Source organism: Lissotriton helveticus, chromosome 2_1, assembly GCF_964261635.1.
Source record: "Lissotriton helveticus chromosome 2_1, aLisHel1.1, whole genome shotgun sequence".
In the NCBI taxonomy this organism is placed as follows: Eukaryota; Metazoa; Chordata; class Amphibia; order Caudata; family Salamandridae; genus Lissotriton; species Lissotriton helveticus.
The window spans coordinates 1,406,689,766-1,406,717,368 of NC_136059.1; the positions used below are offsets into that span (position 1 = coordinate 1,406,689,766).

At 49.8% G+C, this 27,603-nt stretch overlaps 1 protein-coding gene across 3 annotated transcripts in view; it reads right to left on the reverse strand.

The window, feature by feature from the left end:
* The window catches only part of HOOK3 (hook microtubule tethering protein 3), a 1,014,571-nt gene that overhangs the window by 810,591 nt on the left and 176,377 nt on the right, over positions 1 to 27,603 (reverse strand). For all 3 annotated transcript variants that reach the window (XM_078676339.1, XM_078676338.1, XM_078676340.1), the window contains exon 4: positions 21,125 to 21,175. In XM_078676339.1, the coding sequence (XP_078532465.1) occupies positions 21,125 to 21,175 (51 nt within the window). The remainder of the gene's footprint in view (positions 1 to 21,124; positions 21,176 to 27,603) is intronic.

Below are 27,603 nucleotides of genomic sequence, written 5' to 3' on the forward strand. Positions count from 1 at the left end.
GCAAGTATATTCCCAGGAGATAACTAGGGTTAATTGAACGAAAAAGGAGGACATGTGTTTCTCCAATGTTTCCATGACTTTTGACACAGTCCGGTGTAATCGTCGGAAACACATCTGGGTTAGACTGCCCGTAGACGTCTTAACTACTAGCTTTCTGGTGTAGGGTGTTAGAGAAGAAAGGCAGGATCACATGGAGCTGTCATGTATTTCCTCGCCATTTAGCAGTTCACGGGCAGGCAAGAACCTGGTTTTGCCTAGGTGCCCAGTAGTGAATCAGTCAAAGCCTCATTAAATGGCAGGAGAGGCTCCTGTGTTGTCTGTCCTGGTTGTGGGACATCTGTAAGGATGCTGCTTTTTGACCTCAGTGGTAGAAAGCTGTACGCTAAGGACCTCTGCGGCCCTCCCAATTAATGCAAAGGAGGCAGACTCTTCAGTGACTGGAGCTAGAGTAGGAAGGTGTAGACTGGTGTCAGGTAAGGTATCCTATAGGATCAGAAAATGGTTTTGTCTTCATAAACATGACTGTCGTCATCATAGGGGGCAGGCAAGTCATAATGCAGTGGAAGCGACTTTGAACTAGAGTACGCTAGTGGACACGAGGTGTGAGACTTCTGTGGAGGTCACTGCAGAATCGCTTCACAGTCTGAAAGGAATATCTGCTCCCCTTTCCGCATTGACACTTGGGATTCCGGAAAAGGTCTAGGTGCCAGTCCCGGAGTCGAGGATGACCCCAAAGCAGAATCAAGGGCCATAGTCTGCATCGGAAACAGATCTGCAGGGGTAACCAGACTGGAGGCCCTCTCTGAACCTTTCGGCTTGTAAGTGCCCCAGAAAGATCCAGTAAGGTACTCAATATCCGCTATAAGGCATCCCTAAATTCCTTGATTTGTTGTGGGGTCACCGATGGGATGGAGGCCGGGTTGCGGTCCAGAGGTACCAGAGACATTGTGTGACACTACTAAGAGGGAGTGGTGAGACAAAGAGGAGCCGTACTCAGACTATTTGTGCTGCTTTTTCTTAGACTAAGCTGATGATTTGTATGTTAAAGAGGATCGGTCACTATATCAGCCTCGGGAAAGAAAACATCCTCGAGTGGGATCTGACTTTCTTAACTTTCTGTCAATGCTCTTCAACTTATAGCTTGTCCTTGCCATCCTGGCTGGCTTTCAGATTAATCTTTGCACACTCGTTGCACGATGCTGAATCTTGTGAGAAGCCTAGACATCAAAGACCAACCTTGTAGGGCTCAGAACTGACATATATTTATGGCAATCATTAAATAGTTTGAACACTGTTTTAGGAGAGGACACATCCCTCGCACATGGGAAATATTTTGAGAAAGAAGTCTGTGAGGTCTGGAAATTTGAGGGAGCAAGCTTCGGATCCACATCGGTAGGCGTAGAAAGAAAATAACTGATTTCAGCACACAGAGGACACTGCTGTGCTGGGGCCCCAATGTCGCATCCGGAGCAGGATGGAGACCCTGAGCCACTGGACCCCCTCCTACTGATAAAAGGGAACTTCTGAAGAAAATTTTCTAGATACAGTCTAGCACCTGTGGGTATTCACAATGTGAGGAATCTGCGGTTAGAAGAATCCATCAAAGATGAGCAGCCAGGAATTTTGGACAATCACGTCTCTTATTATGGAGTTTAATGAAGATCAGGAAAAAAATGCCCTGTATTGTAAAGAATGGACAATGAATCAGGGGCCCAGTACATTGATGGACATGGGAGAATTGTGTACCAGAAGTGACCAGATAGTTCTACAATTATAAAATGGAAACACAGAAATGGAGTAGAATATTTTCTGGGAGTTTCAAAAGTGACACCATAGTCAAACTCCAAGCACAAACAACTCCATCAAATAATTATATAATCCACAGATATTTTTAAGATTGTCAGTTTGCCTGCCCTTTTAATCTCACAAACAAATTAATTGTGTCTCACTTGATGAATTATTTACTTTCTTCTGTTGGAGACTGTTAGAAATGGGGTCACCAATTTCACGGGGGTAGCATGGTGCAGAGCGGGCAGGCCAAACTCCTGAGAACATGTGTGAAGCATCCACGCAGTACACACAGACGACACCAGGCACGCCACAAAAAGAGACATGACACCAGTTTTGGTGAAAAAGAATAACTTTTGAATTGTCTCAAATCTGCAAATCACAGTAGTCACAACGCTGCGCCAACTGGTGCCAGGGCAATATATACACGGGGGATTATTTACAGGCTAGATGAAGGAAAAGGTAAGTCCATCAGTTCCAAGGAGGTAGGGGGAAAAAAAACAAAGCCTTGACATTAGGCGTAAGAGCACATTATGCATGGCATCGGCATCCCCTGCAAAAAGGGCATTAGGCGTTCAGCATTAACATCAGGCTTAGACATACAGTAGACCTGGATCATGGGGTAGGAAACACAGTGAGCATAAGAATGGCCTGAAACATTAGGTGAACCAAAACTATGTATAGGCATATAAACTCACTATACCTCATCAGCACAAAGCATAAGATCATAGAGACATAACTTTAGTATGGAACACATCATGCATACTCAACACTGTAGGCAAAACCATATTGAGATGGGGAAAACATGCGCAAAACCTACATTAGCCTGACCACATCTCACATGGGGCATGAAACCTCTATGCGTCAGGTAGCATGGATCCCCGGTGCATAGAACCTGAGCAACCCCTTATACATGCCATGGGGCCTAAACTTCCATTAGCACAAACACATTTCACCTAAGAGCATACTACGGCAGCCTCATTCACATTGGCAGGGCACAGGATCACATGTAGCACGGGGCAGAAATACCACGTTCAAACATAACAGGCATCCTGCATATCCAGGACCTCCACCAGGACTCTTCCTCTTTCCGAGCAGGGTGGTGGCAGACGCGGGGCTCTTCGCAGCTCCTCACCGGTGATTCCAGGCGGGGTGAGTCTGTGGGGGGGTGGGGGGGTATAGGGAGGGGGTTCTCATTCTCCTCGCGCCCCCTCGCTGGTGTCTCAGCCGGTCACGGGCCTCTGGACGCTTCCTCCGGCCCGGGGAAAAATCAGGCCCAGCCCTCAGGAGGTGCGACGCCAGCCGCCAATCACAGCACGGCTGGCCGGGGGCGCGGCCGCGAGGGCCAATGGCGGTGACGGCATGCCCCAGATTACTCCCAGGCAGCGCAGGGCAGAACCAGCAACCCCGGGTCGCAGCGGTGATGACAGTACGCTCTCAGAGATAGTAGCGCTTCGGGGGCACACAGGGGAGACGTGGGCTGCGGTGGAGAATCAGGTATGCAGCGCGCTTTCGGTACAGCGCTTCGAAGGCACAGCGCTTTGCAGGCACAGCGCTTGGTTCAACACGACGTGGGGGCACAAAAGCAGCCCCTTCCAGCTGGGAGGCTGACGACAACACTGGGATCGGCACAGCGCTTTGGAATTATAGCTCTTAGGGGGCAGACAGTCCCAACAGCAAGCCTCAGGGGCCCCAGGGTAACGCTTCTCACCTCCTGGGGGTCCAGTCCAAGGTGCTCCCTAACATTCAGGTCCAGCGCTCTTCCCTTCCAGGCCCTAGGGAGCAATAAGGGCCCCGGGGGTAGCGCTGATCCTCTCTTCAGGGGCCAGGTGTAGCGCTCGCATGGCGCAAGGTCCCAGCAGCCTCAGGGACCTAGGATGGCACTCCTTTAGGGTCCGGGTGGCAGAGCAGCAGGCACTACTGGGCAAGGTCAGCAGTCAGTGGGTACTCATCAGGACAGGGCGGTAGGCTTTCACCATCCTTCACTGTAGTGTGGCACTCCTCCTGTACAGCAGCCTGTACACCTTCAGTGGGGCTTCTACTAGCCCTGGGGATAGCAGAGGGGTTTTGGTGGGGTGCAGGGTCCAGCACACAGGCCTAGGTGGCGGAATCGCCTGGCAGCAGGTCCCCTCACGTTCATGTCCCTGCTCTGTCTGAGCACATGGTGGCACAGCCCCGCCTTCTTAAACGGCCCTCACCCCACCTATCAGGCAGTGCCAGAAGCTTCTAGAATCCTCTGGGGAGCTGGTTTCTAACTGGCTCAGGGGGAGGAGTAGAGCACCCTGGGTGCCAGGCTTTCCTTCCAAAAGCTGGGATGGCTGGGAACCAAACAACTAGGCTGCTAACCTACTGCAGTCAGGTGGTACCACACACAGCCATGGCATCCATTTTAAATGCGACATGCTACCAGGGTACATTTCTACAATGGGGGTTAATAAGTGCACAAACCATTGCGTTACATTTTCACATTAAACGGGGCATCTCATACCACACATGACCTATACAACTTTCTACCATGGGGGAGACATCCTAAATTAGGGGGGTGAAAAGCGAAAAATGTTGGGAAAATGGGCCAAGTCCAACAGAGACCAGGGCCTCATTCATGCTATCAATGATTCCAAATATATTATTTTATACAAGGATAAACCTAGGCTATTTGGTTTTGATAAATTCAGATTTTTTGGTGAGTTCTAGTACCCATCGCCTTAGAAAATGTCTAATGCCATGGAATAGCTATGCACTTGTGTTTGAAAAGGCATTATAAACCCAAGGCATTTACTTAGGTGGAGTCCTGTTTAGATCACTGAACTAACTTTCAAGAGAAATCTGGCATGAAAAGGAAGCAAACAAAATATCAAGGGTTCAAAGAAAAGCTTTACTGGCTTCTGATAGATCAGCAAGTACAGCGTTTCCTCTAATTCTTGGAGGGCAGAATGGCTTGATTTTTAACATAATGCAATACGGAACAGATGCTGGTTGTGCAGTTTGATCTTTAATGCACAAGTTACTACTTGTGTAACAATATATCCGTAAAAGACATTAGTTAGTGATAGATTCCTTACCTTAGAATATTCCCCAGGCGTCAGACTGGATCAGGAATGTTTTGCTTAGCAGTACCCCTGTGCGCCGGTAGGTGGAGTCTTGCTGCTTCGCGTCCGTTACAGGCGTCGTGAGAGCAGAGATGACGTCACGGAGACTACTTGGGCGCCACCCATGCGCTCTGACGTCAGTTCTGTACACGACTTTCCGCGCTGAAACGCAGAGCCATGCAAGATACTGACCATTGGTGCATAAAACTAGAGCCCTAAGGATGACCTTAACCCTAGTAATCAGTTCGCAGAACGGGGAGTATGGGTGGGGTGGTAAGAAATCTATCACTAACGTCTCTTACAGATATATCGTTACACAATCAGTAACTTGTGCATCTGAAAGACACGTTGGTGATAGATTCCTTGCCTTAGAATAGATTTTTTTTTTTGTTTTTATTATTTTCTGTATTAGTCATTTTTCAAATAACACCGTAAACAACAGAAAGGGGTGCAGTACAAGGCAAGCAAGTCAATATCAGTGCATTACAATAAGGTGATGTTTCCAGTTGGGACATATCAAGGCTACATAGACAATCACAGAGCGGGCAATTCATACGGTAAAAAGAAAACAGATGACAAGGGGGTACATCACAGAGCAGTCATGTGTAAGGCAGCCACTCCCGAAGTGACCACCTCCCTCTGCGACACCCGATATAATCTAGTGACCAGTTTCACCCTAGAGGTAGTGGTATATAAAAGTTGCAGTGCGTCTAGTGCAGGTGGCTCAGCAGGAAATTGTGAATACAACGCATGAACGGCTGACCGCAGGCTAGTGTAAACAAAAAGGTGCATATGTGGGATAGCGCCATCAGCAGTCAGCGATGTCAATGTAATGAATTGGCACCCGGGATACACATCCCCCATTGTGACCATGTTCATATCTTTAAGGGTCCTCAGGGTGCTGTAAAAGAGGCAAAGCAGGTGCATAAAGTGGGTCGGGGCGACGCTCCTGGAATAGGTCGGGCAGTTAAGGAGCGGTGAGCTCTTTCCACAATGAGCACTTTCGAAAAGTGCTCCGCACCCAGAAGAGATGTAAGAAGCGTCTCCACATAGAGTCCCATAGGCCCGGTATTGGTTGTCTCCGAAATGCCAGTTATTCGTAAATTGTTCCTTTAAGACCGAGCCTCGATATCCTCATTTTTGGCTCTGATGACCTCTAATAGCTTTTCCATACTTGCAGGAGGTGCTGACTGCTTCAACTCTGTCCTGGGCAGTGGAAAGGCGCCGCTCAGCCTCGGCAAGTTGCGCACCATGTTTATCCAGCTTAGATGCCATTGTATCCATGCGCAGGTTCAGGTGATCAATTTTGGAGTCGATGGTGTGAAGGTTCTGTTGCATTGCCATCATCAAACGCTCCAGCTTTGCGCCCGAAACAGGTTCAGGATCCATTTCAGCATCAGAAGCGCTTGGGGTATGGGATTTAGGGTTTTTCTTAGATTCAAAGTTTAATTTTCCCTGTTGTTTGTCCTTTCGCCCCATAATTAGGTGGGAAGACTGGCAAGTGCACACTGTGAGGGCGGGCGCAACAAAATGGCAGCTGAGTACAATGACAGGGATGTCTGCTAGCCTGATCGGGAGCCAGGGATAGTAAAGCGGGTTAAGTAGACAAATCAGGCGACAAGCAAGGCGTGTCTCCTCCCGACACAGCAGTGCACCTAGGAACACAGGGTTAGGCCCAGTCAGGAGTTCAATGACTAAAGGGAGACCAGTGGCAGTAGTACAATACAAGTGACCAGAACAGGCACACCCCAGAGCGTTTGAACAAATATAGGCAGCTGGCCAGGCTCACAGTCTCAATAAGGCCCACATTCCATAGAGGAGCAATTTCACACCACCAGCGGCTCGCAGCAGGGCACCACGCAATGAAGCACTGGAGTTAGCAAAGCACGCTCAATGTCAACAATCACCCAGCTCAGGCCTCGCAGCAAGAACTGCCGATAAGGTGGAGGAAACAATTACAATTCCCTTTGAGGAGCTAGGCTGGCAGAAGCAATCGCGGAGCCTGATCAATATGCTAATTGCAAACTACATCCAGGCCGATCGTGTTGCAGCACAGAGTAGTAAAGTTTACAGGAGTGTGACCCATATACCAGTTCAGGACTGGGTAAGGAAGATGCATTAAGAAACAATGTCCTGACAGGTAATAGTGTATAGTCAATTAATTATGCATGCAATTAGCATTGCTGACAGAGAAAGAAGGAGAGTACTCATTGAATTGAATAAAGATAGTTAATCATCTTGTATTGTAACATAAGTTAAGGGTTTTTGAATATAATACATTGCTGTCATGTTGTCTGTTCTGATCAGGACTGCTTTGTTGGTAACATGCATTTGAAAGGCTTTCAATGCTAGAAACACTGCTAGTAGTTCTAGATGATTGATGTGCAGCCTTCTTTCCTGCACACTCCATCTTCCTTGTACTGTATATTTCTCCATATGCGCTCCCCATCCCGTGAGCGATGCGTCCGCTGTTATTGTCACCTGTGGAATTGGTTCTAGGAACGACCGCCCCTTGGCAATGTTTGTTGTGTTCCACCACTTCAGAGAGCGGTGTGTGCGGTCGTCTACCAACACCAGATCTGTAATCTGTCCTTGAGCCTGATTCCACTGTGTCGCTAAACATTCTTGTAGCGGACGCATTTGTAGTTTGGCATATGGTATTAGCAGTATGCAGGATGACATCATCCCTAATAGCTGCATGAACACTCTTACTGTTAGTGAGTGTTGTGGCTGAAATCTTTGAATGATTGTAAGCATTGTCTGGATCCTGACTGGATTGGGGTATACTTTGGCTTTTTCTGTGTCTATAGTAGCCCCTAAATATTGTTGAACCTTGCTTGGTTGCAGGTGTGACTTTGTGTAGTTCACAGTGAACCCTAGTTGGTGCTGCATGTGAATTGTCTTCTGTGTGTTCTGAAGACATTCTTCTTGTGACTTGGCCTTTATTAGCCAGTCGTCCAAGTATGGGAAGACATGTATTTGTTGTCTTCTTAGGTGGGCTGCAACCACTGCTAGGCATTTTGTGAACACCCTTGGTGCCGTTGTGACACCAAACGGAAGGACTTTGAACTGATAATGTTGTCCTTCTACCACAAACCTTAGATATTTCCTGTGGGCTTTGTGAATCGGGATATGAAAGTAAGCGTCTTTTAGATCCAGTGTAGAAAGAAAGTCCCCTTTCTTCAGTAAAGGAAGTACTTGTTGGAGCGTCGCCATGTGGAAATGTTCAGAATTTATGTATGCGTTGAGAGGTCTTAGGTCTAGTATTGGCCTTAGAGACCCGTCCTTTTTGGGAATTAGGAAGTATAGGGAGTATACTCCTGTTCCTTGTTGTTGCTTTGGAACCTTCTCTATGGCATGCTTTTGTAGTAGAGATAGTACTTCTTGTTTTAACAATGTTAAGTGATCTTGTTTCATTGGACGCTGTTTGGGGGGGATGTTTGGTGGGGTAGATGTGAGTTCCAGGCAATAACCATGTTGGATAATTTGTCTCACCCACCGGTCTGATGTGATGTTTTCCCAGACAGGTAGGAACTGTGATAGGCGTCCCCCGACCGGTGTTATATGGTCTGGGGGGAGCTGTATGAAGTCACTGCTTTGGGGTTGGAGAGTTGCGGTTGTTGTTGTTTCCGCGACCTCTACCCTTGTTGTTGTTACCTCTGTAACTACCTCTAGAATTACCTCTGGGTGATGTCGGTGTAAAAGAGGTTTGTTGCTGGCTTGTACCTGTATTTTTGGATCCTCCTCTATAGGTGGACCTACGAAAGGAACCTCTTTGGGTCGGCTGTTGCAATGCTCCCATTGATTTAGCCGTTTCCGTATCCTTTTTCATCTTTTCTAAGGCCTCATCTGTCCCTGTGCCGAAAAGTGTTTTCTCATCAAAAGGTTGGTTCAGTAATGAAGTTTGCACCTCTTGTTTGAACCCTGAAACCCTGAGCCATGCATGTCTCCTTAACATGATGCTTGTGTTTATGGATCTTGTTGCAGTGTCTGCCGCGTCTAGGGCGAACTTGATTGAAGTGTTAGTAATTAACTTCCCTTCCTGTATGAGTTGATCTGCCCTCTTTTGATGTTCTTTAGGGAGATGTGTGATGAGTTTTTCTAACTCATCACAATGCGCTCTGTCATACCTTGCAAGTAGTGCTTGTGTATTAGCTATGCGCCAGCTGTTTGCCGCCTGAGATGCTACTCTCTTGCCAGAGGCATCTATTAGCTTAGACTCTTTGTCAGGAGGTGGAGCTTCTCCTGTAGATAAAGAGTTTGCTCTCTTACGAGCGTTTGTGACCACTAGTGAGTCTAGAGGAATTTGTCCTTTGATGAATATTGGGTCTTTTGGAGCTGCCCTATATTTCTTATCAATTCTTGGGTTCAGTACCCTAGCCCTCACCGGGTCTTTGAATATCTCTGATGTGTGATGGAGAATGCCCTTAAGCATTGGTAGTGTTCCTGATGTTCTTTGTGCAGCAGGTAGTGTTTCTAATAGGAAATCCTCTATTTGAGGTTCTGCATGTAGTTCTACCTTGTGGTATTTTGCTGCTCTATTAATGAGTTGCGCAAAACCAGTATTATCATCAGGAGGTGAAGGTTTTGACGGATACAATTCGGGGTCGTTATCGTTATCTGACCCTACATTGTACTGTTCCCATGGGTCTGCCCCCTCTGGGATTGTGTCTTCATCATCCCCAGGATGTTCTCCCTCCCCTGTGTCACTTTCTACATCTGTTGTAGGTGTAGATGGTCGTGTGGGAGGAATAGTTGGCCTATTGTGAGGAGTAGGAGAAGAGGGTGTGTCTCTAGGTTGTGGGGAAGGGGGAGGAGTTGCATTTGTCCCCATTGTTCTCTTCTTCGGAGGAGTTTTGTCGTCCGATTGTTCATTTTTCCTCTTTTTAGGTAGTTCTGTGACTACCTTGCCAGTTTGTGGATCAATAAACAGAGTCTTTTGTTTAGGATCGGTTTTATATTCCTATGTCGGTACCGCAGTTTTCGGGTCCGACAGGTGTTCTTTCTTCTGATTGTCCATTTGTATTTTCGGCACCGAGATTTTATTCAGATCCGATGTCTTCGGTGTCGAGTGTGTCTTCGGTGTCGAGGTTGTTTTCGACGTCGAAGCGTGTTTCGGTGCCGACATGGACTGTTTCGACTTCGAGCTTTCCTTGATATGGAGCTTCGTTGTCGATGTCTGGGTGGGTCGTTTATCTGAACCACCATGATGGGAGACCGAGTGTTTCGGTTTCGTTGCCGGGCCCGAAGGCGGGGCGTCGGAAACTTTTTTCGGCGAAGACACTCCATCCCCTGCCATGCACTGCTATCACACACCCCGCAGCGGTCAGGCTCACAGCCGCGAGGCAGGCGGGCGGCCTACCTTCACGCTGCAGTCCCGCAGGGTTCTGGTGTCCACAGCGTCTCGGAAGCCCGCGGCGTCAGAGCGGCCAAGCCTCCACTCCGCAATACAGCATAGGGCAATCTGGCAGGCAGCGACAGACCACTGCAGAGAAGTCCACAGCAGGCAGGCAGTTAGAGAGTAAACAGCGGAGCCGCCACTTCGCGCCAGAACCCCACAGATGGTAAAAGCACCAATCTGCAACCAACAGGTATCAAAATAATCCATAGGGTTAAGGATTATGAGTCTGAGTGTGGAAGCTCCGTATGGCGTCAGTCAATCAGGATAGTAGGCGGATGGTTGTCTCAACCGGCAGAGCAACACTAAAGTGCGGCCATCTTGCTCCGGGCTCACTAGCGCCCCCTCCTTACCTTAGAATAGATACCCCAGCAATACCAATCCCGGTGGTGGGTCTGCGAACAAAATTACACCAGAAAGTCACGGAGCACAGAACGGCCAAAGAAGACGTTTCTCCGTACCCGACTGTCAAGGCAGTAGAGTTTTGTAAACGTGTGGCCCACGCAGCAGCCTGACAAATGTCCTGAAAGGGAACGCCGTGTCCCAGGGCAGTAGTGGCTGCAGTTGCCCTGGTCAAATGGGCACGCAGCCCCACAGGAGGCTCCTGCTTGGCCAAGGAGTAACATGCTTTGATGCACAGAACGACCCACCTGGAGATGGTTCGTTTGTACACAGCCCGACCTTTTTGGGCACCCACATAGCCAACAAAAAGCTGATCATCCACCCGGAACGGCTGTGTACGCTGCAGATAGAATGCGAGCGCATGTTTTAGGTCCAGACGGTGGAGCCTCTGCTCTTCCCTTGAAGGATGGGGAGGCGGAAAGAAGGTGGGCAAAGTGATGGTCTGCCCGAAGTGGAAGAGCGGGACAACCTTTGGCAGAAAAGAAGGACAGGTCCTTAAAATCACCTTGTCCGGATGAACAGAAAGGAAAGGAGGTTTGGAAGAAAGGGCCTGGAGCTCACTCACTCTTCTGGCAGAGGTGATAGCAAACTAGGAAAGCTGTTTTTAGAGTGAGAAGACGCAAAGGACAGTTCTGAAGGGGCTCGAAGTCAAGACAAGATTTAAGTCCCACTGAGGCATTATGAAGGGTACTGGTGGAAACGGATGCGCAATGCCTTTAAGAAAACAGTTAACAACCGGGGACTTAAAAAGAGAAGGCTGATCTGGAAGCCGCAGAAAGGCAGAGATGGCCGAAAGATAACCTTTGATAGTGCCCAGAGCAGAGCCCTGCTGGGTCAAACAGAAGGAACAGAAGAACCTCAGAAAGAGGGGCAGAAAGGGGATCCACAGCCTTCGCTGTGCACCATACCCACCCATGCGGAACCCACGTCCACGCTGAGGCTGGTTCTGCACAGGTTTTGTGGAGGAGCGAGCTTGGGTGCTGTTGCTCTGGCCAGGAAAGGAACAAAACCCAGGCGTGGCAGAGTTCTTCGTGGACAGACCCAAAGACTTGGCCATAGCCCGCGAGTCTTTAGAGTGCTCGAGGGCATTATCAGCCTTGTCGCCAAAGAGGCGGAAGCCATCAAAGGGCATGTCTATGAGCGAGCCATGGACATCGGGCGAGAACCAGGTAGATCTCAACCAGTCATGGCGCCGCAACGCCCCAGTCGTTGAAATCGCCCTGCCCAACGAATCAGCGGTGTCCAGACCACACCTGAAGGCAAACTTCGCCGCATCCTTGCCTTCCGCAATCGCTTGGGAAAGCACAGCCTGGACCTTCTCAGAACACTGAGGCAAGACCTCTGCTACCGAATCCCACACCGTGTGGGAGTAACGGCCCAATAAGCAGGCGGTGTTAACCAACCGCAACCCCAAACTGGCTGAGGAGAACAACCTCTGGCCATATTGGTCCAGCCGCTTCGAATCCTTATCCGGAGGAGCCATGGGAAAGGCACTCTGCGACGTCGAGGCCTGAATGACCAGGCTCTCAGGCGTGGGATGAGTGGTCAAGAAGGCAGGATCACCAGGCACCGGGCGATGACGCCTAGCGATTTTCTTATCCACTGGTACCCCTGAGGCCGGCCACAACCAAGTGCCCAAGAGGACTTCGGTAAGGGCCTCATTGAAAGGGAGCAGCGGCTCAGACGACGTAGCCGCCGTTTGCAGCACCTCCTTAAGGAGGTTGGTCTTGAGGGCCACCGTAGAGGGATCGAGATGGATAGCCTCCGCTGCCCGACGCAGCACCATAGTGTAGGAAGAGCACTCCTCCATAGTAGGCGGAGGGTAGGCAAACCCCGGGGCAGATGACACATCAAGTTTGCCTGCATCTTGAAGGTTGTCCACCCAATCCTGCTCGGAGTCACACTGCCGTGCAAGGGGGTCCTCGGAGCCATCCCAGTTCTCATCCGGCTCTGGAGTCGAGGAAGCCGGCCGCGGCTGCAGGGCTGGAGCCGGAGAAGGGGCAAGTGTTGCCGCGAATGGTGCCGAAAACCGCGCCGGTCGGGGCCGACCCGGAGCCGCATCCCAATGCGGATCCCAGGTCAGAACGAAATGGTCCAGGAACCGGTGCAGGGGTGGGATAAACGACACCCAGTGCGACACCTGTGGCGGAGCCACGGGCGGCTTTGGGGCCGGAGTCAAGGGCAGCGCCGGGGCCGGAGCCAGTAGCGATGCACATTGTGGCGCCGGAGCCGAGGGCGCTGGATCCTGTGGCTCTGGGGATGGCGCTGGAGGCGGTACCGCCAGGCCAACAGGATCTGGACACGGGACCACGGGGACCGCAGGCGCACCGACGGGAGCCCGAGGCCTACAAAGGCAGCCCATGGCAGCATGAAACTCTTGCATCTGTTCGGGAGTCGCCAACAGACCCAGGTATGGCGGGCAGGCCGCGGGATGTCCAGGCTCCGGAGGAGCCGCAAGGGAAGAGCCCCTATCCCCCTCGTCCACCTCCGAAGAGCGACGGGGGGGCAAGTCGGAGAGCGAATACGCTTCTTCGACTTCTTTTTATGGCGTCGACTTAGAGCCTGAGGAGCAACGGCTCCGGCCCCGCGAACGGCTGCTAGACCCGGAGCAGAGTGAGAAGAGTGCCGGACCTCCAGCAACTTACGGCGCCGCTCCCGCAAGGCCTTCGGGCCATGGCTCGACAGTCCCGGGAGTCATGGTCGGTCTCCAGGCAGTAGAGGCAGACATCATGGGGGTTCACCACCGACATGTTATGGCAGCACGACCCACAAGACTTAAAGCCGGGCATCCCTACGTGCACCAGGAGACAAGAGTTTCAAAAAGTAGTAAAAGAGGAGGAGCTTAGCGGGCATCTGTGATGGCCGCGTGAGCTCGGAGCTCTCCGGACCCCCGCCACTCCCGGCATAATATCCTGAAAATATCCTGGATTCTTAAATGGATTATTGAAGAGGAACCTGGGCTGATCTCAATACTGGTTTCGGATTTTGAATTGGACCGGGGGCACCGAAGATACGTCGAATCGAACTTTCCGGGGCCTGCCTCGGGGCGCTCCCGGGACCTGGCGAGGCTCTGATGCCGTGTCTAAGTTGAACAACAGCGGCAGTGGGATTCGACTCATGAGTCCCCCTCTTAACTTTCGGTTTCGATTCCCGCTCTGACTACGTCTCTCTACCGATGTGTCTGGCCGGTGGCTGACCCAACAACGAAGCAGTGTAAGGGAGCCTTTCTCTCGATTTGGATCTGTCTGGGCCGTCTCCCACCTTGACTTGCCCCCGTTGGTGATTTCTGGACGGTGGCGCCCTGTTTTTTGGCGGCCATTTTCACCAGGTCGCGAGGGTCCCTCGGGGGCTCATTCTCCGCCATGTCTGGCAGAGGGGACCAAGAGAGACGGAAGGCCAAGACTCCCCTTCGTGGGGGCCCGGTCCAGTCTAACATCATGGACCGGTATACCCAGCCTAAAGTGTCCCCGGGTGCCGTCATGTCTACCCCGAGTGCAATGGGGGACCCGATGGCGTAGCTATCCCTACAGGACGTCATGGGCGCCATCTCTAACATGAAGGAGACTATCGGCCAACAGTACGAAGCCTTGGCCCACAAAATCGACACTGTGGCTATTGATGTGAACTTGATTCGGGCTGATCTGTCTAAGACCAATGAGAAGGTGACGTCATTGGTCCTCAAGACGACTAGTCTCACGACCGACGTCTCGGAGCTTCAGACGGAGATTGGCAATCTTAGAACGGCAAACGATTTCATGTCCCATCGTCTGGAGGATTTTGAGAACAGGGCACGACGCTGTAACGTGCGTGTAATTGGTGTTCCGGAAAATCCTGAGGCTCACTCCGTTGATCTCCTTGTTGAGGACCTGGTTCAGAACTACCTTGCTCCGTCTGGGTTAAGCAAATTCTTTGCGGTGGAACGTGCCCATCGTGTTCCGGGTGGGAAGGGCAAGCCAGGCGCGCTGCAGAGGCCCATCGTTGCCAAGCTTTTTCACTACAGGGACCGTGACGCTATCCTGCAGGCCTCGAGAGTGAAGGGCCCGGTGGCTTTTGAGAATGCTACTGTGAATTTCTATCCGGACTTTTCTCAACTGGTTCAGAGACAGCGAATGGGCTTCCGTGGAGTCAAGAAGCGTCTCCGAGACTTGGGACTGAAATATGCCATGCTTTTTCCCACCAGGCTGCGAGTTGAGTACAATGAGCGGACATTTTTCTTTGATCGACCTGGGACCGTCAGTGATTGGCTGGATTCCTTGCCGGATCGGACTAACCTGACTGATCCCGCCGGGCTCCTGGGTGGGGCCGAGGGTGGCGTGGAGAGCTGACAGCAATATCTCTGCCTCCGTAACAAGACAATTTCAGCTGGGGTTCCGTAGTTGTGTGGTTTTTGTTTTCTGTGTCTCCCCATCTTTTTCCTCCTTCGGGGTGGCGGGTGGGACATGGGCCCTTTCCTCCTCCGGGGTCTTTCTGTAGAATGGGGTTGTTTGGGCAACAGGCACACTGCATGTTGGGGTGGCTTTCTAGTCTATTGCAGGGGTGCAGGGTGGGGGGTGTTGCGTTGGGTGTTGGGGGGTGGGTTGGTGGGGTGTTTGTGGTTGTGTTTTGTTTTTTTCAAGGCGATGTAATGTTTGCAACTTTATTTTCAGTGTCTTGCTCTTTGTGGGGTGGCTCCTGCATCACATGTTGGGATGGGGGTTGATGGGTTGAGGTTTGTTTCGTGGAATGTCAATGGTTTGGGGGATCGTATAAAACGGGGGGTGGTGTTGCGATATTTGCGACGACTGTCTCCTGATATTGTGTTTTTGCAAGAGACACACCTAGTGGGTAATACTTGTCATGCGATGAATAGGTGGGGCTATCGTCTTGTTGCACACTCGGGGTTTACTACGGGTTCCAGAGGGGTAGGCATCCTTGTCCGGTCTTCCCTTCCCCTTGAGATAGACGAGTTACTCCTGGATGATAGAGGGCGCTATGCCGCCCTCGTGGGACGATACGAGGGCAAGACCCTTTCCCTATTTACCGTTTATGTACCCCCTGGCCTGCAGACCTCCACCTTTTCTGATGTTGGCCGAGTGCTGTTGGGACTTCCTGATGGTGCTCTTTTCCTGGCTGGTGATTTCAACTCTGTTCTTTCGGGTTTGGTTGATCGTCACCCCCCCAGGGATACCCCTTCGGCCCAAGCTTGGCTGGGTGGCTTCCTGGATACCTTTGGTTTGGTGGACTGCTGGAGACTTATGCATCCCACCCAGCTCCAATATACTTTCCACTCCGGGGCTCATGGGAGTTTGTCCCGCCTTGATTATTTCCTCATGCCGGCGGCGCAGGCTTCCTCGGTCCGGGAGATTAGACACCTGGCCCGGGGCATCTCTGACCACTCCCCGCTCTGGCTCTGTTTTGAAATGGGCATAGAAGCAGTGGGGCGGGTGGCACCTATCAATCCTTGGTACTTGAGCTCTCCTGGGACACGTGATCAACTGCTCAAGTCCTTAGACCACTACTTTCTGGACAACGAAGGGTCCGTCTCCTCTGCAGTGTCCCTATGGGAGGCCTTTAAGACTGTGATTCGTGGGCAGGCCCTGTCTCTTATCGCTGAAACTAAGAAGGCAAGGAATCGGGAGGTGGTGGTTCTGGAAACAGAAATACTTGGGTTGGAGGCTGACCTGGAGTCGGGTGTTACGTGTGACAAACTCCATGCCCTTAGTCTGAAGCAATTTGACTACAAGTCCCTGGTCACGGATGCTGCCAAGAAGATGTATAGGGAACAACAGGGCCGACTTTACGATGTTGGGGATAAGGCGGGTAAATTGCTTGCCTGGTTGGACAAGAAGGAAAGAGCGAATCGTGTTGTGCCTGTGATTCAGACTTTGGATGGTGTGAGAGTGACTGACCCGGGTGAGATAGTGGAATGTTTTGCGGATTATTTCCGTACGGTTTATTCCCCGGTGTCGGCTAGGGACGAAGATGACTCCCACTTCTTGTTGCGTGATATAGATCTGCCCTGCCTTTCGGAGGTGGAGCGGGTATCTATGGAGGCCCCGTTCTCTACGGACGAAATAGCGGCGGCAATTCGATCTCTCCGTTCGGGCAAGGCCATGGGCCCGAACGGCCTGCCGATTGAGCTATACAAACTGCGGCCTGATAAGATTGCGCCCTATCTTCGAGCGATGTTTCGGGAATCCCGTGATCTAGGCACGCTCCCCTATGACCAGCGTCTGGCCACGATAGTGGTTATTCCTAAAGAAGGTAAACCCCGAGACCTTTGTGCGTCATATAGGCCTATCTCCCTGTTAAACGCTGAGCCTAAGGTTCTAGCCAAGGTTCTTGCCACTCGTCTGCTGGTGGTCATTGGTGACTTGATTCATCCGGACCAATCCGGGTTCATCCCGCACCGTAACACGGCCCTTAACCTGCGACGCCTTCATGGAGTCCTTGCGAGGGCGGGGTCTCTGACGGAACCGGCCATTTTGGCTTCATTGGACGCCTCGATGGCCTTCGACACGATAGAGTGGCCCTACCTTTGGGCTGCCCTCGCGAAGTTTGGTTTCGGTCCGGAGTTTATCGGATGGGTGAAACTGTTGTATACCAACCCCTTGGCGCAGGTCGTTGTTAACGGTCGGGTGTCGGTACCCTTTTCCCTTGGTAGGGGGACCAGGCAGGGATGTCCCTTGTCTCCGCTGCTTTTTGCTCTCGCGTTGGAGCCGCTCGCTGCGTGGCTCCGATGGGAGCCGCCTATCAAAGGTATACGGTGGTCCCCCGACTTTGAGGATCGCGTTTCGCTTTACGCCGATGATATTCTTCTCTATCTTACCTCCCCACGTAAATCTCTGAATGTCCTCTTTGACGTCCTTACCTCGTTCGGCAAGAACTCTGGCTTGATTATAAACTGGGCTAAATCCTGTGTGTATGTTATTTCTGGCGGCTTGCCTCCGCTACCACGTAGATTTCCCATTCAGGTTACTCATACGGGCTTTACATATTTGGGGATATTTATTACACTGGACTCGTCGCTCCGCTTCGAACGCAATCTCCTTCCCCCACTTCGTAGATTGAGGCTGGACGTGGCCCGGTGGCGTAAGTTACCTTTGTCGCCGCTGGGCAGGGCCGCCCTCTTCAAGATGATGTCCCTACCGCGCTTTCTTTATGCACTCCAGAATTCTTTTGATGTTATCCCTACTAGTTATTTCCGGGAGGTAGAGGGTTTACAGAGGCAACTGATTTGGGACGGGCGTCCGCGCATTGCCCTTGCGAAGCTCACCATCCCTTGGTATGACGGGGGTATGGCGCTTCCTGATATCAGAAGATATTACTGGGCCTCCCAGTTGTCCGCCATCAACCATTCGATGTACTCCCCCGGCGCGAATCCGGCTTTTGAAATGGACAAATTCCAATTGCCGGGTGGAGACTTCAATAGGGTGCTTTATTCCAGGGCGGCTGGGCTCTGCCTTACGGGTCCGACTAGGATTGCTGTTAGTGTGTGGCGGGCTGCGAATGTGAGCTTGGGCTGGGATGATCGAGTCACGCTGGCGACTCCACTTTATGCGTCTGAACGTTTGGGTAGTCTCTGGACTACGAAGGGGTTTGAACGCTGGGACATGATTGGTATCTGTAGAGTGGGTGACCTTTGGGTGAACGGAGCAGTGAAGTCTTTCGAGGCCCTCCGGAATGAATATGAACTGAGTGACAGAGAGTTTTTTAGATATTTGCAGGTCCGTCATGCTCTGACTTCGGTTCTGGTTTCCGGTGCCGCCATCCCTGAATCCTCCCCCCTTGAAGATCGTATACTTGACGGTCATCTCCCTGATAGCACTATCTCTTTGATCTACAAGAAGTTGATCAACAATCGTGCGGATTTACTCGGCCGGCTTCGAGAAGTGTGGACTGGAGACGGGCTGGACTTGGACGACGAAGACTGGCAATCGGCTCTGTCTTCCCCGAAAGAGGTCGCCATTCCCGCCCAGCTCCGTCTTGTCCAGCTCAAGATATTACACCGTGTGTACGTTACTGGTCCTCGTTTGGTTGCAATGGGTTTCTCCCCGGATGGTTTGTGCAAACGTGGGTGCGGGATGAGTGCTACGTTTCTCCATATCCTTTGGGAGTGTTCGGAGGTGGCTGATTATTGGACTAGGGTGCTTGCGGTGATGGCTGATGTTACTGGGATTGCCCTGTTGCCTGAGGCCCGGAGGTGTCTGCTGAACGTGTGGGAACCCAATGATTACACTGTGGCCCAGACGAGATGGGCGACCCTGGGGTACATGGTTGCAAAACGAGATAGCGCAGCTTTGGGGCTCGCAAAGGCCCCCTGCAGTGTCTGTGTGGGAAGAAAATATGGACTGGTCTATCTTCAGGGAAAAGACAGTGTACACAGCTAGGGGCAGACCAGGGGCCTGGACGAAGATCTGGAGTCAGTGGAATGCCTATCGTGGGAACATCTGTACTCCTCCCCTGGTAGAGACCCCTGATGTCCCCTTGTCCCCCTGACTTGGCATTCCCGTCAGTTCGTTCATTAATCATATGGTTTGCTTGACCTCCCCTCTGTCCCCCCGCCCTGACTCATTCTATTGCTTGCAATTTGTATCTCCTGTTCGTGAGCTTCCCCCCCCCTTTAGGGCTGACTCTGTTCATTATGCTATTCGCCTTTGTTTTTGTGTTTGTTTTCTTTAAGTTTTTATTTAAATTAAGAAAAGTCTTTTATCCTGTTCTACACTCTGTGCGGCACTTTGTATCCTGTTCTCGCCTGACCGCTGGGGTTTCGACCACTGATTTTCTTGTATTGCACCATGCCTTGTTGTTAGCGGCCGGCCCGTGTGGTTTTTCAAAAAAAAAAGGGACTTGGGTACGTGCTCAATCCGGATCTGCGCTTTCGGCGCGGAAAAAGAAAGAACTGACGTCAACGCACTTGGGTAGCACCTAAGTAGTCTCCGTGATGTCATCTCGGCGCTCACCACGCCAGTGATGGACGCGGAGCCGCACAATGCCACCTACCGAAGCAGAGGGGTACTGCTAAGCAAAACTTTCCGGATCCAGTCTGATACTGGGGGGAATATTCTAAGGTAAGGAATCTATCACTAACGTGTCTCTTTCAGAAACAACAAGTTTAAACAAAAAATTCTTCACATCATAGCACATCCAAACTTTCAATGTAAACCTTAATTTTGTGTGGCTGGAATGCTTTAAATAAGACAGAAAGATCAGAATATTTTCATAATCACTAGACATATTCGAAAGGTTATGCTAGAGGCAAAAATAAATGACAGCAGGGTATTTTTTTCTTTGGGGGTTGAATGATCCTTTAATTCCATACTGCTGGTCAACTAGTGGGAATCGAGATGAACAAAGAATATCTAAACACATAATATGACCCTCCAACTCTTTATTAAAGTCTTGGTTTGCCCGACTTGAAAGAGTCATGGGAGAACTACACCTCATTTCAATATCTATACTGCCTTCCTAATCAGCATATGTGTAGCACGATATTAAACTTCAGGGTAAAACAACACCCTTTGTAAGCACATCTGTTAGCCATAAAAAACCTTCAGGAATCTGAATGGGATATGAAATTCTGGTGTGCCCCAATATTTATATTGTTACAGCCTGGTGGTGCTACAACTCTTGTTTTTAAAGCCAAACCTTTGAAAGTAGAATATAATCTCAAAACTACTGGTTGTGAAATTTCTATTCTCAGTGCAATTTATGGACGTTACCAGTGCCTTGACAAGATTTGTAATGGTTTTACATTTTGGGGTGTTTTTAATAGAAGGTATGTTAAGGTGTATTGTATCTACTGTTTAAGAGACTTATGATTTATGAACTGAACTTTGTTTCCCAGCCGTTAAAAGCCTGGAAACTCATTATTTCAGCATTGCTGATTCTGGTGCACATTATTCGGATGGATAGCGTTTTTCATAGTACAATGCTCTCAAACATTTATTATTTTTATAGAAATATCTTGTTGCTTACTGCCACTCTCTTGGAAGAGTAGTTTCCCATGGAAAGTTCTTAAGATTCAATGTAAAATTTCAATCACATTACTTTTACATTTTTTATTGTCACGTTAGTGAAACAGCACATTATGAGCTATGCACTGTTACCTGTTAATGAGACAACAGCCGAGGGAAACGAGTACATGAAGCCCTCGCTATATTTAAGCTTAACCCCTTCCATCACTTCAGAACTTTTCAACCAAAGCTCATGTGCCTACAGCAAAATAAAAAAATATAACAAAGAAAATAAATCCAACCTTATTTGACAAAATGTTAGCTCTGCGAACTGCTCAAATACAATTTTAAAAGAAAGGCAACAATAACAGCCATGCATATCTAGCAGACATTACTCGGACCGGTACAACTGACAAGATCTTACGTACAGCATTACACAAGAGTATGCAAGATACCACAGTACAACATTAACTAAAGGTGCACACTAGTAATGGCGCACAAATAAATCTTACCTCATGGTTGTAATCTAGGATTCCTTTCAAGATTTTCTTTAAATTGCTGATCTGTTGGCAGAAATAAAAAAGTCAAAAAGTAGGCAATTACTTTTGTAATTAGAACTTGTATTAATCATTTCTCCTTATTTCAGTTATTGCAACAAACAGTTTTTTTGTTTGGGGAAGACTGCAGAAGTGAGACATCCCTCAACGCATGAGTTGCTCTTTTTGGCAAAGTGATAGGAGGAGTCAAATCAAATCAAATATGCTTTATTCTTTTTAAAAAGCTTAAATCATAAAAGCACAATACATTGAAAGCAAAGATACATGAATTCATACAAGTAAATTTAATACATTAAAAACAACATTGGTTACACTTAGTACTGAAACTAATTGACGTACACAACCAAGACATACAAAAAATAATAAACGTTTAAGAGAAGGAGGGGCCTTGCATGGTTTTCCTGTATCTAACCACCCCTTTCAAATAATTGGCTATGTGATCCATAAAAATGCCATCATCTAAAAATTGTAACTGTGAAAGCAGGACGACATTGTCTCGGTCCTAGCACTTTTAAAATAGGCAGAATCCATCTTTTCCTAATTAAACTATAAAACGTACAGAAAAAAAGAATATGAATTGTAGACTGTGCAGCTAGATCGGGACAAGGGCATAGGGAACGTGACCAGTCGTTTACATTAAGGGAATGTGACCATATTGTGAAAATTGCCTAATCTTAGGCGAGTCAATAGCAGCCTGTCATAGGTCCCTGTTGTTTTTTTTTAGGTAGGGTTGTATTCCTAGTTGCGTCAAGAGCAATTGGTTAGCTTTGATGGATGGTTTCACAATTTTAGACGAAAAACTAATCATCTCCAGATGACTAATACATAATCGCTTTAGTTCCCTCCTTGTGAGAGTGATCAGGCTGGCGGAATTAACAAAATACTCGGGCAGCCTAAATCATTCATAACATTTTTGACGTATGCAAGCCAGGGAATGCAATGGGCCTGTTGTAGGATCAGACAGCCATTTATCACGTCCTGATTGAGACCGGTTGCTGTACCGGTCCAGACCTTATGCCATCATAAAATCATGAACCACAGGGAAAATGTAGTGAAAGAAACAATCATGACAACAACCAATCATGAGTCAAGACCATATCCAATCAGGGGCCACCAGCCTAATATAGTCCTTCACTAGTGTCCATTCTTCCTCTTTCTTCACTGCTCCGCAGCAGAGATAAGTACTCTCCAGTTCCTTTGGGGCTGCTTAGTGCTTGGGATTGTTTAAATGTTATTTTTCCTCGCTGTTTATGCTTAGCGCTACATTGTGCGTTGTACATTCAACTGTGATTGCCTGTCTATGACTTGAGGCGCGTTCATACTTTGCGGTATTTTTCAGGTATTTCTTGTGGTACCGTTTATTTCCGTCAGCGTTTTTCTCATTTCCCCCCTGGGGGCTCGCGCGGCACCTTCGTATGCGTTTCTCCCGGAGGCTTTCCTCTTCCCTACGCGGCGCGCACGATGCTGGCTTAGGCTTCGATGACCTCCCGCCACTAGAGGGCGCGGGAGGCTGTTTGAGACGCGACGCGGTGTTTGATCTCTTCAGGGATTCACACAAACACAAACCCCGGTGAGTGTTCACCTTTCTTCCCCATCAGATATAGGGGGGCGGTTGGCAAAGTGATCCCAGGCTTGGTTGTCTCTCACACGCGATGCGTGGGTTCTCCAGATGGTCCAGGGGTTCCAAATAGAGTTCAGAGGGTCCCCAGTACAGCCCTGTCCCCCTAGCCCCATTCAATTTTCAGCTTCAGATACCGCCTTAGTGGACGCGGAGGGCGCCATCTCCCGCTCGGTCCACCACCCAGAAGGGTTTTTAAGCATTATTTTCTTGGCGGACAAGACGGATGGCGGCAAGAGACCTGTCATAAACTTAGGCGAATTCAACGAGTGACTGGTTTACCGCCACTTCAAAATGGAGGGTATTCACCTCCTTCGAGATGTGTTGCGCCCCGGCGACTGGATGGTCCGTTTGGACCTCAAGGACGCATATTTGATGGTCCCTATTTTTCCCGCACACAGGAAGTTCCTGCAGTTAGTGTGGGGAGGCCACATTTACGAGTTCACCTACCTCCCGTTCGGCCTCTCGTCGGCACCTTGGTGCTTCAAAAAAGGTCCTTAAGCTGGCGGTGGAGTTTTTGAGGGCCAGAGGGGTCAGAATGATTGTATATCTAGACAACCTCCTCTTGATGGCTTCGTGCCCTCGTCGTCTGGAAGCTCAGCTTCACATGGCAGTAGCCCTCCTACAGAGTCTTGGTTTTGTGATCAACAGGGAAAAGTCCCTGTTCCAACCGACCCAGTCTCTTACCTTCTTGGGGTTCGTCGTCGACTCGACCTCATCTACTCTCAGCCTCCCGGCGTGGAAAATTTCCAAGATCTGTCACGAACTGCGCCGGGTTCTGGCCACCCACCAGGTCTCCCACCGTCAGGTTGCGCGGGTGGTGGGTCTCCTGTCAGCCTCGATTCAGGCCATTTTACCAAGTCCCCTGCACTACAGGGCATTGCAGTGCCTCAAAGCGTACTTCCTCCGGAAGGGGTACCCTTACTCCCACAAGGTGGCCCTGACGCCAGAAGTGAGAGCCGAGATCAGATGGTGGTTAGACCACATGGAAGCCTGGAACGGGCATGCGATCTTCGGTTCGGCCCCAGATCTGGTGATAGAGTCCGATGACAGCAGGCTCGGCTGGGGAGCGCGCTGCGGGGATCTGTCCACAGGAGGTGTGTGGTCTCCATTAGAGCAGAAATTACACATAAACTGTCTGGAGCTTCTGGCAGGTTCCTTTTCCGTACGGTGCTGGACGAGAGATTTAGTACAGTCCTGTGTCCTCCTGAAGATGGACAACGTTTCAGCGAGCCGGTATGTGAACCATTTGGGGGGCACCAAATCAAAAGCCCTCTCTGACCTAGCGGCGAGTTTTTGGCAGTACTGGCTGGACTGTCAAATCTCCTGGATAGTCGAATCTCGGTCACGGCAGAGTACCTGCCGGGTCGGGACAACTCGGAAGCGGATTACCAGTCACGTCACTTCCGGGATTCCAGCATGTGGATGTTGGATCGTACCGTCTTTGCAGTCTTGAGCGTTCATTGGGGTCCGTTTACGGCGGATTTGTTTGCGTCCCGCCTGGACCACCAGATTCCTCGGTTCTTCAGCTGGCGGCCGGATCCATCAGCGGAGGCCACAGATGCTTTTCTCCAGGATTGGGTACGCGTTCACCCCTTTTGCGATGATCACTCGCTCTTCCTCTCAGGTTCGCAGACAGGGGGCGGATCTGGTGATGATTTCCCCCCATTGGAGGTCGCAAGTGTGGTTTCCAGTTCTTCTGGAACTTTCATGGGATTTTCCAATTCTACTCCCCCAGTTTCCAGCCCTTCTCACGGATCCGGACAGGAATCCTCACCCGCTGGTGTTAGTGGGCTCTCTGTTTCTCATGGCATGGTGGATTTCCGGGGTAGATGGGAAACCCTGTGCCTTTCGAGAGAGGCTGAGGACCTAATTTCCAAAGCCTGGGCGGACAGTACGGTTAAACGATACCGGTCCGCATGGGGCAGATGGTCCTGTTGGTGTTTGCGACGGGGTTACGATCCCTTGGTCGCCGACATTGTTGCCGTGGTGAATTTCTAAATACATTTAGATCAGCGATTTCCTCGCGTCATGTGCCGATCAATGGTACCCCTGTTAGGGAACACCCCCTGGTTTGCAAACTCTTACGGGGTGTTCGTCTGTCTTTGTCACCTGAGCCCCGTTATTCCTCCCTATGGGATGTCAATCAGGTTCTGAACCTTTTTCTGTCCTGGCAGCCTAACCGGTTCCTGTCTTGCAAGGAGCTATCTGCAAAACTAGCTCAGCTCCTCAGCTTGATTTCCTGCCGTCGGGTCTCGGATGTCCGGGCCTTGGACATTACGGGTATGATTTTTTCTCCTGAAGGAGTAACCTTTACCCTGCTACGACGCACTAAATGTCATACCAGGGTTATTTCGTACCCAGCGTTTCCAGACTCACCAAAGTTGTGCATGGTTCAGTGCCTCAAGGCATATGAAGAAATGACGGAAGAATTTCGTCCCCCTGGAGAGCAGCAGCTGCTTATTTCACTCCGGAAGCCCTTTAAGGCAGTGTCTTCATCCACGACTGCCAGATGGGTTAGGTGGGTTATGCAGGGAGGCCGGCATTAGTCTGGAGCATTTTGGTGCACACTCCGCTCGCGGAGCGATGGCCTCGAAAGCCTTTGGCTTAGGTGCAAGGCTGGAAGACATCCTTAATGCGGCAGATTGGTCTTCGGACTCTACCTTTAAGAGGTTCTATTTCAAACCAGCGCTGAATATGGCTCAACTGGTTGTGGGCACGCTTTGAACAAGCATAATCCTCACCTCCAGTCCTGCCATAGAATGAAAAATGTCCTAGCTAGCGTAACGGAAAGTTTCAATTCTATTAAGGACTCGGAGGCGAGGATTATCCCGCCCATTGCTCTATGAGGAGATCCCTCCCTGTAAGATAATAAGTAACAGTTTTTCTATGAAATGTGTTTCTACTTTGTTGATTGATGCTGCTTTAACTTGTGTGACATGGATTTGGTGTTCACTGGGTAACATGTCCCTATTCTCTACAGGCTCTGACGCCCACAAACAAGATGTCTGAAGAATGCAGGTCAGCTGTTGTCGCGCTCAGAAAGAGGAAGAATGGACACTAGTGAAGGACTATATTGGGCTGGTTGCCCCTGATTGGACATGGTCTTGACTCATGATTGGTTGTTGTCATGATTGTTTCTTTCACTACATTTTCCCTGTGGTTCATGGGAAAAGTAGTTTTTTGTTGTTACCTTCTTGCTGCTGTGGAATAAAATGAAGAAAGAAGGCATAATCCTCACCTCAGAGTCCTTAATAGAATTGAAACTTTCCGTTACGCTAGCTAGGAAATTTTTCATTCTACCAGTCTGGGGGCTAATAGGCCATTTCTTATTCTGGTCATGGTCTTTATGGTCCCCCTCACCTCGCTCATCACTTTATCTCCCCCAGGGTCTCTGCTATTTCCTCAGGCACCACCAGAGTTCCACGTAACCTATGAAGTCAGTAAGTTCCTCATTAGCTGGGGACAATCCACTCTTACATAAGTCAGTGTAGTATTCCAGGAACCTCCCATTAATGTCCTGTTGGCGGTGGAAGGTCTCTTCCCGCTGTCCTTTCAAGCTCTAATATTACCGATCCCGTTCGGGCCAGATTAGCCAACCAGGCCAACAAGGCCCCATATTTATCCCTTTCAGAGGGGGCCCTAACCACATAACTTTTGTAATCGAAGCGGCGTAGCCTCTCCACTTGCTCGGCCACTGCTTCCTTGGCAGTCAGGAGCTCCTCCCATTTGTCTCTTTTCTGGCCTTTCTCTCTCCAGGTCTCAGCGCTTCTGCTCAGCTGTCAGTGTGTCATGCAACGGTACCCTCCGTACCCCCACTGACTCCGAGATACACCACCCTCATATAACTGAATTAAGGGCGTCCCACTCTATTAATTTAGCTGTCGCCGTGTTGGTGTTTTCTACGAAATACTGTCCGATAGCAGTATCCACTGTCGTTTGGAAGGCCTGGTCTTCCAACGCTTCTGGTGTCAGTCGCCAAGTCGAAATTTTAGGTCTCTCACGGGACCAGAGTAACCCCAATAATACTGGGTTATGGTCTGAGATTGTTCTGGCAAGGTATTAGCTAGTTTGCACACATTCGTGAACGTCAGGAGAGCATAGTATAGAATCTAGTCGGATATGGAGCTCGTGCAGTGCTGAAAAAAAGGAATAGTCTCTGTCCCCAGGGTGCTGCGCCCTCAGGAGTCCACTAATCCCCACCTCGTTTGCTAATTTTGGCGCACCTCTGCTAACTTATATGTAGAAGCATCAGGGAGTGGTGGGTGAGAGCGATCTAATCCCACGTCTGTAATGCAATTAAAATCCCCCCCTAGTATTACCAAACCTGTCAGTGCTGGGAACAACGTTCTGAAGAGCTGTGTCAAAGACAAGGCCTGTCCGTATTAGGACCATATAGACTACCCAGGATTATAGCCCGGCCATCCAATCGGCCTGAGAGCATGATATATCTTCCCTCCGGGTCAATCATTTGGCTCGTACACTGAAAGGGTACTCCCGCCCTCACCCAGATCAGAACCCCCCCTAGCAAGTGCAGAGTAATTGGTATAGAACACCTGACATCTCCATCTGCGCTGGTGCAGCTCCCTCTATTGCCACGACATGCGTCTCCTGAAGCAACGCAATTTTCTACCCTTTTCCTCACTAAGTAGGCATGTATTTTATGAAGTATCGATAACGTGTGCATCCCCTGTACATTCCACAATATACTTTTAAGATCTATTGGGGGAGCCATTGTGTTGACTCCATCTCCTACCCGGACGCTCCCTTACATGTGACACGCCTGGCCCCTAGAATTAACCCCAAGAAAGAATAA